We start from the raw sequence: 16,398 nt of genomic DNA on the forward strand, positions 1-16,398 counted from the left end.
AATGAAAACACTTCCAATATTCAAAGTTATTTAACCAAACACCGCCGCTGACCGGTTAAATAGCACATCAGTGTCTTAATGGCTAATATTCAGTAGGAGAAATCCAGTTATCTCCACTGAATATTGCTGGTTAGCACCTAGCACATAACCGGCTGTATTGCTCAACTTATCTGATTAGGCGCTGATATTCAGCACCTTACCAGATAAGTTTAGTGGTCAAATACGAGAGCTATTTATGCGGCCCTATCTTTAATCATTAACAAGTTAACTGGTTAGCACTGAATATCGGGATAGCTGGTTAACTTTTTAGCAGTTAAAAAAACTCGGATATTCAATGCCTGTCGCTAGAAACAGCCCGGCATTGAATATCTGGGTTTAACACTGGCAGTGGACAGCAAAAATGCTGCCCACCGCCAGCTAAATGAGAGGGTATGTGTCTAGAATGTTATCACCAAAGTTGTGCTCTCCCTTCTTTCTCCATCTCTAACATTGTCAAAAGAGTTGCATCCCAGCAGCCATACTACCACTGCATTAGGGCACCGAAAAGATAGGGTGAAAGCAACACCCCCTGTCACATCACCTTGGGATTGTCAATGACGTGGTAGGGGTTATTCAAAGCATAACCATCATTCCATAACAAGATCTTAGCACTGCTTTCTCACTTGCGGGAGAGGGAAGTGAGCATCCATAGTTACAGAACATACAGTGGGGGAAATAAGTATTTGATCCCTTGCTGATTTTGTAAGTTTGCCCACTGACAAAGACATGAGCAGCCCATAATTGAAGGGTAGGTTATTGGTAACAGTGAGAGATAGCACATCACAAATTAAATCCGGAAAATCACATTGTGGAAAGTATATGAATTTATTTGCATTCTGCAGAGGGAAATAAGTATTTGATCCCCCACCAACCAGTAAGAGATCTGGCCCCTACAGACCAGGTAGATGCTCCAAATCAACTCGTTACCTGCATGACAGACAGCTGTCGGCAATGGTCACCTGTATGAAAGACACCTGTCCACAGACTCAGTGAATCAGTCAGACTCTAACCTCTACAAAATGGCCAAGAGCAAGGAGCTGTCTAAGGATGTCAGGGACAAGATCATACACCTGCACAAGGCTGGAATGGGCTACAAAACCATCAGTAAGACGCTGGGCGAGAAGGAGACAACTGTTGGTGCCATAGTAAGAAAATGGAAGAAGTACAAAATGACTGTCAATCGACAAAGATCTGGGGCTCCACGCAAAATCTCACCTCGTGGGGTATCCTTGATCATGAGGAAGGTTAGAAATCAGCCTACAACTACAAGGGGGGAACTTGTCAATGATCTCAAGGCAGCTGGGACCACTGTCACCACGAAAACCATTGGTAACATATTACGACATAACGGATTGCAATCCTGCAGTGCCCGCAAGGTCCCCCTGCTCCGGAAGGCACATGTGACGGCCCGTCTGAAGTTTGCCAGTGAACACCTGGATGATGCCGCGAGTGATTGGGAGAAGGTGCTGTGGTCAGATGAGACAAAAATTGAGCTCTTTGGCATGAACTCAACTCGCCATGTTTGGAGGAAGAGAAATGCTGCCTATGACCCAAAGAACACCGTCCCCACTGTCAAGCATGGAGGTGGAAATGTTATGTTTTGGGGGTGTTTCTCTGCTAAGGGCACAGGACTACTTCATCGCATCAATGGGAGAATGGATGGGGCCATGTACCGTACAATTCTGAGTGACAACCTCCTTCCCTCCGCCAGGGCCTTAAAAATGGGTCGTGGCTGGGTCTTCCAGCACGACAATGACCCAAAACATACAGCCAAGGCAACAAAGGAGTGGCTCAGGAAGAAGCACATTAGGGTCATGGAGTGGCCTAGCCAGTCACCAGACCTTAATCCCATTGAAAACTTATGGAGGGAGCTGAAGCTGCGAGTTGCCAAGCGACAGCCCAGAACTCTTAATGATTTAGAGATGATCTGCAAAGAGGAGTGGACCAAAATTCCTCCTGACATGTGTGCAAACCTCATCATCAACTACAGAAGACGTCTGACCGCTGTGCTTGCCAACAAGGGTTTTGCCACCAAGTATTAGGTCTTGTTTGCCAGAGGGATTAAATACTTATTTCCCTCTGCAGAATGCAAATAAATTCATATACTTTCCACAATGTGATTTTCCGGATTTAATTTGTGATGTGCTATCTCTCACTGTTACCAATAACCTACCCTTCAATTATGGGCTGCTCATGTCTTTGTCAGTGGGCAAACTTACAAAATCAGCAAGGGATCAAATACTTATTTCCCCCACTGTAAGTGTGCTGAACTCTCCATCTAGCTGACCTTGAGTATTTTAACAGTCAGGAAGTGGTCTCTGGACTATCAAGGAGGCTAATTTGCTTTCCTTTAAGTCCCTCCGGACTGGCCCAGAATGTGACAGATGGGTTGTGCACGCCTTCCAGCAGGTGAAGACTGACTCTAGAGAGAGCCAATAAGAGCCCTGGCTAAATAGAACCAGACTCAGTATTATCATAACAAAGCAGAAGAAGAAAAAGAACCATATTCTGTGCAACTGGAAAACTTGAGCAGCCACCAAGGACATACTATCAATGAGCATGTGCCTCTTGCCTAATGTGCTTCATGCTATAGCAAACATTAATTGCTGCACATTTTTTTTTTTAACAACAAAACAGCAAACACACAAAGTAGCTCTATCCGAAATCCACGAACCAAAATCAATCTACATCACTTCAAATACTGGGGTGGGGGGGTGGGGGGGGGAGGGGGGGGGGAGATCTGGGCCGGTCCAAAGGGACTAAAGGAAACAAATTAGCAGGTAAGAACTAATTTCTCCTTCCTTAGTTCCTCCGGACCGGCCCACAATATGACTGATAGGAAGTAACCCTCGTAATCCTACCGTGAGACTGTTCACAAAACGAATGCAAGGAGGACATATTGCTGCCTTACAAATTCCTAAAGGAGGCACCACAAAGCGCTCCGCCCATGACACAGCCTGGCCTCTAGTAGAATGGGCCTGTACTCCTTCTGGAATAGGTTTCCTGGAGAGAAGCGGAAGCAATCATCTCTTTAAGCCACCTAGAAATGGAGAGTTTAGACACTACCAACCCTTTCCGGGACCCTCCAACCAGCAGGAACAGTTGATCTGTTCATCTAAATTCCTCTGTAGTCTTCAAATAGTGCTTCAGAACTCTCCTGACATCTAGGTATCGTAAACGTCGCTGATTCTCTGAACCGAAAAAGAACCATGACAAGACCTTAGGGAGAAAGGAAGGGACGGGGCATAAAACTACCTGCTCCTTAGAGAATTTAAAAAGTGGAGATCGACAAGAAAATGCCTGCAACTCCGATACTCTCCTAGCCAAGGCAATGGCTACCAAAAATACTGTCTTGAGCATCAAATTCATCAGAAGAAAGGATGAGAACCATTGCCTTAGAAGGTACGCTGAACTCCTCCTAACACTTTGGAAACTCACTATAATTTTCTATATTTTCATATTTTTCCTCACAATATTACTAATGACAATATGTGAAACCCCAAAGGCCATAATCCAAGATTATCATGGGACCTTCCAAACCAATGTGAAATACTAAGGAAGTGAGTCAGTCTTGAAAATGTTATTTTCCTTTAATCTTGCACTCACACAAAAAAAAATTTCTGCAGACCATAATCTGAGTGTAGAATTCTGATGTTCCTGAAGAAACTAATAAAAACAAAACGTGCCCCCCCCCCAAAACAAAAAATAATACATTTCAGCTTTACAAATACAGAGTACTCCACCCAATGTGCATTCAGGCTGGAACTTGTGGTCAGGGACATCAAAATGCTAGACACCAGGTTGCTACGGCACTGAAAACATAGCAGGAGACACACGTCTAGGTTTGCCAGAGTCTGGGAAAGAGAAAAGCAAGGCCTAGGTGGGTCCTGTGAGTGGCCAACCAGGACTCATTAGCTGATGTCTGTGATTTGAAGAGCAGCGTCTGACGGTGACTGTAGCTGAGTCAGTGTAGGCAAGGAGCTGCTGCTGGTCAGTATGAGAGGGAAGCTAGAGGAGATGAAAGGGAAGGGAAGGAGGTGAGGAGAAAGGTTGGAAGGAAAATGAATCTGCAACGGAAAAGAGTTTTAAAGAAACGCAAAATGGGAAAAAAAGACAAAATTCATTTTTTAAGTAAAAACTTAAAAAATTTGTATGGCCAATATTTAGCTAAGCAACACCTGTTTAAAAAAAGGTGGATAACTTCCTTGCTTATCTTTAAGTCATAAGTCCCAGCTCTATAGGTGCAGCAAATGCTTGAGCACCACCAATACTGCAAATTCCATCCCAGTAGCGAAGGAGGGGAAATTTTTTGTTATTTGTACCTCCAATTGTTTTGAAATGCTGGCTCCTATGCTTCATGTGATTTTCATCCAACTTATGGTGTTAAGTAGGACCACTGAATATACATTCTAGAGTTAGCTGGCTAAAATATGTGGTTAACTCTTTGACAACTATATATTAGCCCATAAACATTAACAGCACAGTGCTGAATATCAGTGCTTTCTTGCAGTGTTCCCTCTAAGCTGTGCGGGAGTCCTCCACCTATGCTCCTGCCAGTGGAAGGTGCTGTTTCAGGATCACATTTTCAATAGCAAGGCACAGGCAAGCTCTGCAGGACTTCAAGGAACCCTGCCTGTCCTTTGCAATCGATAATGTGATCCTGAAACAGCACCTTCCACTGGCAGAAACATAGGTGGACTCCCACATAGCTTAGAGGAAACAATGCTCTCTTGTTAGCTTTAGGGTCTGGCATGCCCATCATACCTCCCAGATTTAAGCAATTAAATTTTTCACCAGAAAAATTTAGGCACTTACCAGTACCAAAGTTTTAAAAGGAGGAGTTTTGTGGGTAACTGCCACTTAACTGCAAAACTCTTGAATAACAATCTCTGCGTTTCTCTAGCTCCAGGTGCCCAAAAACATTTCTCAAGCCTGTAAGGGTTATTAAAAACCTCTCTCAATATACTGTCCTCAAGGATTAATTTTTTAGGTCAGTGGCTACCTCCAGCAAACCACCACCACACACATACACACAATGAAGTTTCACTTATTTTAGATCTTGTCCTTCAGCATTAACAGAAGTACTTGTCCTGTGTGCCTGCAGTCAGACTCCTGCTGGGAAAAGTAATTACTGCTTATGTATTACTCACCAGAGGAGAGGGATAGCAGCTGAGATGAGATGGAAGCTAGAAATCTGGCAACTGAGATCAAGGCACCAGATGATCTGACTTGTCACCAGAGTTCAAGAAAATAAATTATCACATCATCATTTGTTTTTAGAAAGCTGATTAGGTTTAGTAATTGCTCTGGATTTTGTTTTAGTGTCCACTGAACTGCCCACACTGGCTTTGTAAATGCTCAAAAGTTCAGCAAGAACAAAGTTGGTTTTAAAATTTTCAATTACATTTCCTGGTACATAGACACACATATATGAGAGAAAGAGAACCAACTGAAAAAAAATGAATCCTCTCTCATAATAGGAAGTATAATATAACTGAACACTTTCTACCTTTGTCAACTGCAGTCTTCTGGCAAAAAATCTAGGAGGACTGAGGAGCATGCCAAGGCTTAAAGCTAACAAGAGAGCACCGATATTCAATGTTAATTTTTACGTGGTTAATTGGGCTAACTAAATAGTTGTCCCAGAGTTAACCAAGTATTTTATCTGGTTAACTTTAGAATGTATATTCAGGGGGGGTCACATGATGTCGTGCTAGAAAACAGGCACAAGTGGGAAGCGCTCCCAGGCCCCGGTCTCCCAAACTCACCTTCCAAAAATATGCTTCTGGAGCTGAAGTCGGAAACTTGAGTTTTACAGGATACTGCCGCTTGCAGCAAAGTTCGCAGGAATCATGGAAACCTATGGCTGTGAGGACACCGCACCCAGAGGAGAAACTGCACCAGAGCAAATCCAAAATGGCGGCTGAAGGTGATGCCAGGACATCATCTATAAGCTCCGCTTGAGTGGATGATAGTCACAGAAGTGAAGCAAGCTATTGACGCTTCACTGGATAAGCGATGGCAATCTGTTACTGACAAACCTGATATTGTAGATAGGAGATTGGAATCATTAAAAGGGGAATTTTCAACACAAAGCCAGCTCATGTCTGACTTGGAGGATGGTGTGCAGTAACTCTCCACATCAAATGCAGACCTTCAGGCCAAGATTCAGGCGATGGAGAAGGTGGATGCTATTGAGAATCGCTCATGAAGGGAAAGCTATGTTTTGGTGGCCTTCCTGAAAAAAAGTACTGATGCAGAGCTTCGGAAGTTATTGGAATCCTGGCTGGTCACCGCATTGCAGTTACAGTCTGAGGTGGGTACCCTCCGCACTGAATGGGCTCATCGGCTGGGACCCAGAGAACCGTCAGAGGCTCACCCCCGAGTAGTTATATTCAAAGTTCTCAACTATGCACACAAAGCTGAAATCTTGCAGGCTAGTCAAGCTAAAGAGCCTCTTACCTATGAGAGCAAACAGGTACCGTGTTTTCAGGATTTTTCTTCCAGAGTTTAGAATGAGGAGAGCATATACTCCTATTTGTGCAGAGCTGCACCGGCGCCATATTCAATTCGCTATCCTCTACTCAGCTCGCCTTAAGTGTTCACGGAGGGCAAACAACAATTTTTTTGAGTTGCCTGAAACAGTTCAGACTTTCCTCCAAGGTGCAGCTACATCGAGCACCTCAGCTTAACGTACAGTGGAGAGACTTTCCCAGGTACGGATATCGGTTCGGTGACCCATGGAGTTCTGTGTATTGACTTCGATACACGATGGGCACTGCATAGTGAGATGTATCTCCTTCTGCTGAGTGGCGTGTGCTTGGGAGGATCATCGTGGCTGCTTCTAAACTTTGGGTACATGCCCGCTATGGACCACAGTATAATGTTGAGCTGACAAAGACTATTTCTGGATCTTGATATATTTTTATGTATGTTATTATTTTTATTTTATGTTATTCCTTTTATTGTGAGTGGCAGATTTACTGGATGTGGCCAGAGGCCTCAGCCTGCAGTGATTAGTAAGATATTTTAAAGGGCAGATTACTAAAATGGACCATGATGGACTTCAAGCTCTATTAAATTCTACCGTTTCTATTTACTCATGTCTCTATGTTGATACTTGTTATTTGCAGAACCTTTGTATTGCCACGTTATTACTTATAGTTTAAAACTCTGGTTGAGGGAGGGGAGAGAGAAAGGAGGAGGAAAGTCACATATTCAAGGGCACAGGACAGTTTTGTGAGTTATGCTTATATCAGGATGTTAGGTGTGGTTTTCTTATTGTTATTGTCTTACATCCCTAATTATATGATCTGCATATGTTATAATATGTTATATCTCCCCCTTCCTCTTTGCAGAGGATAGTGGCCCAGTTGATGATGACCACAGTTGATTTTTTTTAAATGATTTATAACAATCTCTTGTAGGTAAGTGCTGCAATAGGCTATGATAGACATCAAAATTTGTTCAGCCACACCTTTCCTAGTTACTGCTGTTACTGAGTACTATGAGATGTTTATAGATCCCTTTATAGTGCTCTGTTATTGCTTTTGATTTGTGACACGGGTCCAGGAGGGAAGAGGGAGAAATGGAAGTCATATATTCATGGATAAAGAAAAGTTCTGTGTTTTTGTTCCTCAGAGTTCAGCTGTTTGGTTGCCAGACATATTAATTTCATCATTTTTCTAGGTCTATGGTGTTTTGGAGGAGGGTGGTACTGGAGTATTTGGGGGGGGGGGGGGGGGGGGGGAATTTCCACACTTACCTTTGTCCTTTTGACGGACATTGTGTGATGAAGGGGATTGGAAAGGAACAGATAATTTGGGGTAAGGGGAGTAAGTTATTTTATAAGAAGGGGTGGAATTTTGTAGCGATTTTTCTTCTTTTTTTTTTTTTAGTTGTTTGTTGTTTTACTGTTTTTTATGTTTATTTTCCTTTTGTTGGATTTTTTGTTGTGACTGTGATGTGTGTGCAGTAGGGGTTTGGGAAACCAGTTTGCTTTTCGTACTATATTTGGTTGGACTTCTGGCTGGGACAGTCCTATGACCTTTAACATATCGGCCTATTAGTTTTTCTAATTTTTTTATACCACGTGATGTTGGTTAAGTTGGTTTCCTGGAATACTAATGGGGTGTCATCTGCCATTAAGAGGCAAAAAAGTTTGCAGACCATGAATCATCAGAAAGCAGACTTAGTATTTCTGCAGGAGACGCATTTGCCAACAATACAACACGAAGTTCCAGTGGTGGTGGGTTGGACAACTTGTAGAAACTCCAGCTGTGCATCGTAAAGCTTGACTCAATCCTTTTTAAGGAGGAGTAGGATGTGGTGATAAACCAGAACAGGAAGGACCCTAAGGGTAGATTCCTTTTTGTTAAAGTCGCTATTAATAAATAACAATTGTTACTTTGTAATGTGTATGGCTCCAATGTGTATGATCATATTCTAGTGAGGACAATAATTCAAAGGGTAACTGGGATGGCAGATATACCCGTTGTTATGGGGGGAAGATTTCAATATGATACATGAGCCAGCTTTAGACAGATCCCAGGTTTCTTTGCGGGATAGCACGGATCCCACTAAGGGTATACTGTTGCTCTGTTTAAGTTTAGATCTTTTGGATGTTTGGAGAACTTTACACCGCATGGTGCGGGATTTTACACATTTGTCTAGAGCAAATAGGTCACAATCTAGAATTGATTATTGACTCCTTTCTACAGTGCTTTTCTCTTCTGTGTTGAATACTGTGATAGGACCATATGGTGTTGTCTGACCATGCCTTCGTGTGATATTCTCTGGATTTCAGAGTGTCAGGAGATAAAACATATCAGTGGCAATTTCCGCCACATCTTTACTGGAACCCCGAATTTTGGGAATACATATTGCACAACTGGGCAGATTATCAGCTCAATAATACTGATCATGTACATTAACCAGTCACTTTTTGGGAGGCTGCGAAAGCAGTGCTCAGAGGGGAGATTCTGGCCTATACTGCCTTTAAGCGGAGGACAAGAGACTGGGAAAATTTGAGGTTAGAGAAACAATTGGTTAAAACTCGTATTCCGTATGGCGACCATCCTGCCCCACAACTGCTAAGCTCTCTATTAGCTTTTCAGACCTTTCTTAACGAACTCCTTCATGAGACAGCAGGTGAAATCTTTTACAAGTATCAACAGCATCTTCAGGGTAATAAATCGGGCTAAGTTGGTTAAACAGTCAGGAGAGTCTCAAACTATTTCTCAAGTAGACAGGGGAAATGGGGTATTGGTCAGAACGGATCAGGGAATAGTAGCTGTCTTCCAGCGATATTACCAACAACTTTATGACTGTCTACCTGAGATGAATCTGGAGGGAGAAATGTATTTAAATAGTTTAGCCCTACCTCACCTTGCTGAGAGCACTAAAACAAACTTAATGCCCCTATATCTGAAGAGGAAGTAGATTTGGTCATTCAGCAAAGTATCTTATATAAGGCACTAGGATCAGACGGATTCCGAGCAGAATTTTACCAACTCCTTTGTGCTTTGGTCATTCTTACACTGAAATCCTTTTTCACACAATTTGTAATGGATGGGGACCTATCACATTCATTTCAGTTGGCACAGATTATCTTGCTTTTGAAGCCAGGTAAAGATCCAGTGTAACCTTTATCTTATAGACCCTACATCTTTTCTAAATATGGAGACTAAATTATTTGCAAAGATTTTGGCCAATTGTTTGGCTCAAGCCTCAGCAACTGTGCTCTGAATATCATCCCAGAAGGATACGCATTAAAAGGGATAGACCTGAGTTTGGGAAAAAAAAACACCATGTTTTCTCAAATTCACAGAGACAATGATACATAACAAAAACAAATTGCTTCCTATCCTGTTCTGTCTGTTGCTCTGTCCTCTTTAGTGCACCAGAAGCTGGAAAAAAAGGATGAGCGAACAGAAAAAAAATTAAAATAAAGGTTTTTGGGAGTGAGACACCCCCGGTTCACCACACTGCACAAGTCTTGCCCCATGGACGTGAAATCTTCAGCGCCTTTTCATAGTTGGGCATTGGGAACTCACCGAAGGGTCTGTTTGATCATTTGTCACTCCTCGAAGGACTATCTTTAGCGGATGCTTCATAAAAGGAGCCAGGCAGAGCAAACTCTCCAAGTAATAGCCAATTGCACGCTGTGGACTGCAGTCATGTTCCAATGAGCCACCAGACAACAGGCCAGGCTGGTAATATAAGGTGGTACCTTAAAAACATTTTTAAAAACACGAATTAAAAAAAAATAAAAAGCAACCATAAACATCACATTATATTAACAGAGAACAATGGGAGAAAAACTGTTTTATACGCAGAAGTGTCTCATGTAGATGTAATGAAAAAATAAAACTAAGCCTACTTCTAACTCTCCCTTGACAACAAGCAGGTACATTTTTTTTTTAAATATTTATTTATAATTTTAACATTTTGAAACACAGTACACAACTGTATATTAATTATGTAGATACATGGCTTCAAAAAACAGCATAAAGATTTCAAACATCATCTAAAAACATCAGCTGAACTATTATACACCTCTGCTTAGATTAACCATGTCCCCCTCCTTTTAAACCCTCCCACCCCCCGTCATATTGGGTGTGCAACAGGTCTTATATTTCAGTAGTTGCTTTCCATTTAATATATGGATCCCATATTTTATGGTAATGTGTGATTCGACCGTTTCTCATGGCTGTAAGTTTTGACATCAGTTGTATTCTATCCAATCTTTCCCGGACTGTGTGTACCCCCGGAATCGTGGGCTTCCTCCAAGCTGAGGCAATGACCAATTTGCCTGCCACAAAAAGCTGAGTGGCAAAGCTGTGCGTAAGTTTTTTGATCCCTGGAGGTTTAAAGTGAAGCAGACAGCTCTCCACCCCCATGGGATATATCTGATTCGTCACTTCACACAGGAAACCCACCACCTCGATCCAAAACTTTTGAGCATGTCTACAGGCCCACCACACGTGAAACATATCCCCTTTTATCTCACATTGCCTCCAACAGTTACCAGAGCCCTTTTTATACATTGTGGCTAGCCGATGAGGGGTGTAGTACCACCAATATAGCATCTTATGCCCGTTTTCTATCAGAGCACTAGAGATTGATACCCTTAATAGTGATCGAAAAGCCTGCGCCCACTGAGAGGGGTCATAGGTGGAACCCATTGCTGTCTCCCATTTTGTAGTGTAATGTTCTATCGGATTATCCCTAGATAGAAGGGCCCCATAAATTCTAGTTATCCCCCCTTTACTACCCCCCTTTGTCAGACTTTGTTCCAGTAGTGTCTCCGTTAGACTAAGCTCTTCTGCCACTCTCTTCTTTATAAAGTCACGAACCTGGTAAAATTGAAAAGCTTGCAGGGGGGAGAGTCCATGCTCTTGGCATAGCTCTGTGTATGAGGCCACTACCCCTTGTTCCCACATTTGTCCCAACTCACACAAGCCTCGCTCTTCCCATTCTAAGTATGCCCCGTCTAGTTGACCCGGCCCAAATTGTGGAGCGAACCTGAGGAACATGTGTGTAAAGTATGTCCTTTCTGGGAAGTGCTGTTTCCGTATCTTTCTCCAGGTCATAAGAGGCCACCGCAGCACGGGGGGGGCTTCTCTTAATTACTTCATCTAATTGATGTGCTGGCAGCCACGGCACCGCTCTCAAGGGTATGGGATCTGCCCATCTCTGTTCCATTTTAATGCCTATCTTTACCGGGTTCTGCTGCCATGCGGCTAATATTTTTAAATGCGCCGCCTGATAATATGTCTTAAAAGAGGGGACCCCCATCCCGCCCCGTTTACGCGATTGATATAACACCTCTCTCCGCACTCTCGGGGGCTTCTTCTTCCAGATGAACGCAAATGCCTTCCTCTGCAAATTTCGCAGAAAGCCCTCTGGGAGAGCAATTGGCAGCGCCATGAAAAGATATAGAAGTTTGGGGAGAACTATCATTTTTATTGCACTGATTCTTCCCATCCATGACAGAGTCAGGCCCTCCCATCATTCCATCTCCAAAAAAAGATCTCGCACCTTATCCGGGAAGTTGTATTTGAAAATTTCTTCTATTCTACGCGGAATATTGACCCCTAGGTAGCGAATGTATTTGGTCGCCCACCTATACTGGAATTGCTGTTGGAGCTGTGTCAGCTGTACTCCAGGGATCCCCACCTCTAATGCTTCAGATTTGTCAAAATTGATTTTAAACCCGGACACCTCCCCATATCTTTGTATAACCTCATTTATTTTTGGGAAGGAGACCAAGGGCTCCACTAGTGTGAGTAATATGTCATCAGCAAACATGAGAACTTTGGTCTCTGTTCCCCCCCATCTCGGGCCCCTGATCTCTCTCTGGGCTCTAATTTGAATAGCCAACGGTTCCATTACTAGGGCGAATAATAGCGGGGATAGCGCGCAGCCCTGCCTGGTGCCCCTGTACAGCTGGAATGTTTGAGAGAGATGGCCATTAACCCGCACAGCCGCCTTTGGGGATTTGTATATCGTATGTAGCCAGGACCCAAACCGCCCTCCAATGCCTACCTGCCTTAATACTTCAAATAAAAAGGGCCAGCTCACCCTGTCAAACGCTTTTGCGGCGTCCAGGGATAAGATACATAAGGTGGTGTTATGAAGTTGTGCGTTCTGAACCATAAAAATGGCTCTCCTGACATTGTCAAAAGTCTGTCGACCTTCTACAAACCCAGCCTGATCTTCATGGACCAATTTCGGGAGATACTTTTGTAATCTGGTTGCCAGTATTTTAGTAAATATTTTGTAGTCCACACCTAGTAGAGAGATGGGCCTGGATGAACCACATTTCTGTGGGTCCTTGCCTGCTTTGGGGATCACAGTTATCGTAGCAAGATCCCAAGTCGGCAGCAACCCCGTGGTCGTATCTATGGAGTTGAAGACCCTCACCAGAATGGGGGCCAACAACCCTCCAAAGATTTTATAAAATCGATTTGTATATCCATCGGGGCCCGGCGCCTTGTGGGGAGCCAGCGCTTTAATGGTGCATTGGACCTCCTCTAACGTGATGGGCTTTGATAGCATTTGCTGAGCATCCTCAGACAGTTGTGGCAGCTCAACTCCCGCTAAAAACTCCGCTATATTTTCTAGGTTTGGGGTCGTCTCTGGAGTGTATAGTTGTTGATAAAAGGATCTAAAAATGGACTTTACTGACTCCAAATCTGAGTGAAGCTCACCCTGTTCATCAATTAAACTTCCTACTCCATTCCTAGCGGCTCTTTGCTTTAATTTATATGCTAATAACCGACTGGGCTTATTACCAAATTCAAAATGCGTTTGACCCACCCTCTGCAGTTGTACCGACAAGTCTGCTAATTCCAGGTCTAGGATCTGGTTTCTTATCTCCTGTGCCTGTTTCAGCAATGTTGAACTGGGCTGTGCACCCCCCTGCTGCACCTCCCCCTCCACCCGCAGAAATTCCTCCCGCAATTTCTGTTCCTCCGCAGATCTCTTTTTCCAGCAGTGTGAGCGTAACGCTATCAGCTGGCCTCGTAGCACTGCCTTAAGCCCCTCCCAGAGTGTAGCCGGGGATACCTCCCCATTGTCATTGTAAGTGACATACTCTTTAATATATTGTTCAATTGAGAGTAGATTATCTGGGCTCACTAATAATGTGTCATCTAGGCACCATATGCGCTCTTTCCGTGGCATCCCCACGTTAGAGAGGCGCAGCAGCACTGGGGAGTGATCCGACCATGTACGCGGCAGTATCTGAGATGTGGCCCCCATACTCAATATCGTTACGTCTCCCAGCCACATGTCTATTCGGGAAAAGCTGTGATGAACTGAGGAGAAAAATGTATAGCTGCGTGCTGAGGGGTTATCCCTACGCCACAAATCTATTAACTGCCACCTTGTGAGTAGCTCTCTAAATTGGCGTCTACCCTGTTGGCCATATGTGACTCCCATTGTGGAATTATCTAAATGTGGATGCAAGGTGATGTTGAAGTCTCCTCCTATTAATAGGGATCCCTCAATATGTTGTGTGATTTGTCGGTCTAATTCTAGAAAAAATTGCTCCTGATTGGCATTGGGCCCATAAATGTTTAAAACCGTGTAAGCCTTTCCAGCTAGCTGCAAGTTCACAATCAGATATCGCCCATCTTTGTCCCGTATTACTTTCCGCACCACCCAGGGCTTGGAATTACTAAGTGCTATCAAAACCCCTTTGCTTTTTGTGTTCGCATTGGAAGAGGCGAAATATATATGAGGGTATTGTCTATGCGTGCAGTCTCTCTCGTATCTGGGCTTAAGGTGGGTTTCCTGGATTAAAGCCACATCCACCTGCAGGCAGCAAAGCTCCCTGAATAACAATTGCCGCTTTCTGGGTATGTTTAGCCTCTTTACATTTAATGATAGCCATGTTATGTCAGCCATAATTACCCCGGGGTGTCATTCCTCGCCTCTTCACTTCATCTTTACCCTGATGCACACCATGCGCCTCTCTTACTGTGTCGTCTTCGTTCCCCTCCCTTCTCCCCTCTCCCTCCCACTTCCCACCCTTCCCCCCACCTCTGCAAGTTGGGTGTCTCTCAATATCGACAGGCACCCAAGCAAAGAGAAAGTGACTCACCAATCATTTACCGCATACCCCTTAAACAGCAATTAACTTAACATGAGCAAACTAACAGTGCTTAAACATGTCTTTCGTCTTGGTCCCGAGCCGCTACTCTAGCATCCAGTGGCTTTTCACCTTCTATTGGTTCTGGATCGTCTCGTCCCATGGTCTCATGTGATTTTAGCAGCAGATTGTTGTCGCTGCAGTCTCCGAGGGCCTTTTCCCACTCTCTTTCATTTTCTTGGTGCAGACTGCGTTCCATTTCTCTTATCCCCGCTGGGAGCAGCCAAGTCCGCTTCCACTTCCATTTCCAGGCAGGTCATTCTGGCCTCCTCTAGCGACCTCACTTGGTGCAGCTTGCCATCCTTGTAAAATGCCAAGGCAAAGGGATATCGCCATCTATACTGTATGTTTAGGTCACGCAGCCTTCTTGTAAAAGGTTTCAGTTCATTTCTTCTCTTTAACGTCGCTGCTGCCACGTCTTGGTAAATTTCGATTCTATATGAGTCCCATTTAAAATCTGAGGCTTGACGTGCTGCTTTTAGGACTTGTTCTTTAAACTTAAAGCTCGTGAAGCAGGCTATTATATCTTTTGATGTGTTATTGCGGCTCGGGCCCAGCGCTCTATGGGCCCTTTCTATCTGGACTGCCTCTGCCTCAATAGCCGTATTGTTCGCTGCCAGCAGCTCGGCCACCATCTTTTGGATCACCGCTATGCTGTCTTGATACATGGGCGTCTCCGGTAGCCCACAAAAACGCAGGTTGTTCCGTCGGCCTCTATTTTCTAAGTCCTCAACTTTGGACCATAGTTGCTGCTGCTCTTTGTGCAGGCCTGCAAATTGTTGTTCCATCTGACCCAGGGCTTCACTGTGGCCTTCCACCTGGTTTTCTGTTTCCTCCAGGCGCGCCCCCAGCTCCCGAATTTCACCTCTAAGGTCAGCTCCAAGCGTGGCCACTTCTGCTCGTAGTGCTTTCAAGTTTGAGCTAATTTCTTGCAGCCAGTTTTTTAGCGCTGGAGCGATCTCTCCGTCTGCCTCCTCCAAAACGGGGCGCTCGGGCGATCCCTCGCCTCGGCGCTGGTGCTTCTCCTCCCATTTCTTTTGCTCTCCGCGGGCCGTCGCCATCTTGGAGCTTGGCGCGCCGTCTCCGCTCGGGTAGGCAAAGCGAGCTAGATCCAACCCCGTCGTTTTCTGACTCATAGTAGCAAGATTGCTAATTGAAGGGGAGGGTATCCAGACCCACTGAGCTTCGTTTGCAGCTGCTCGCTCGGTTTTATTAGCAAAATTCTTGCGGGGTAGCGGGAGCTCCGCTCTCAGACGTCCATATTATCTGGTGACGTCACTTCCCTCAAAGCAGGTACATTTTCTCTCTGACTTGTTCTCAGATTACCATCAAAACTCTGGAGTCTGATAAGCTCACAGAGAGCGTTTAAAAGTATCAATAAGATGAAAATTTCTCTTTGGGTCTAATTCATCAATAGTCAGAAAGCAATAAACATCAGACTGTACATAGTGCTCTAGGCACTGTAGGCACAGTTCAGCTTCGACACTGTTTAAAAAAGAAAAAGTTAAGTGAGAGTAAAGTAGTCCAAAGCAGAGTCTTTTCCTTGCCCAGGCTTCTTTATACCTAGCATCTCACTTCTCATTGTCAACAAAAAAGGTCTGTGGCTTGGGAGATGGGACACTGCACAGCCTTCCAAAGCTGTGTCCTTTGTGACAGATGTTGTCCTGCAAGCATTACATCTTCTATGCTCAATCTCTACC

At 44.2% G+C, this 16,398-nt stretch overlaps 1 protein-coding gene across 1 annotated transcript in view; it reads right to left on the reverse strand.

Moving 5' to 3' along the window:
- The window catches only part of RCL1 (RNA terminal phosphate cyclase like 1), a 106,058-nt gene that overhangs the window by 50,892 nt on the left and 38,768 nt on the right, over positions 1 to 16,398 (reverse strand). The window contains exon 3 of the mRNA XM_030193801.1: positions 10,095 to 10,270. Coding sequence (XP_030049661.1) covers positions 10,095 to 10,270 — 176 coding nt within the window. The remainder of the gene's footprint in view (positions 1 to 10,094; positions 10,271 to 16,398) is intronic.

The sequence above is a fragment of the Microcaecilia unicolor genome, chromosome 2 (genome assembly GCF_901765095.1).
Source record: "Microcaecilia unicolor chromosome 2, aMicUni1.1, whole genome shotgun sequence".
Lineage (NCBI taxonomy): Eukaryota > Metazoa > Chordata > Amphibia > Gymnophiona > Siphonopidae > Microcaecilia > Microcaecilia unicolor.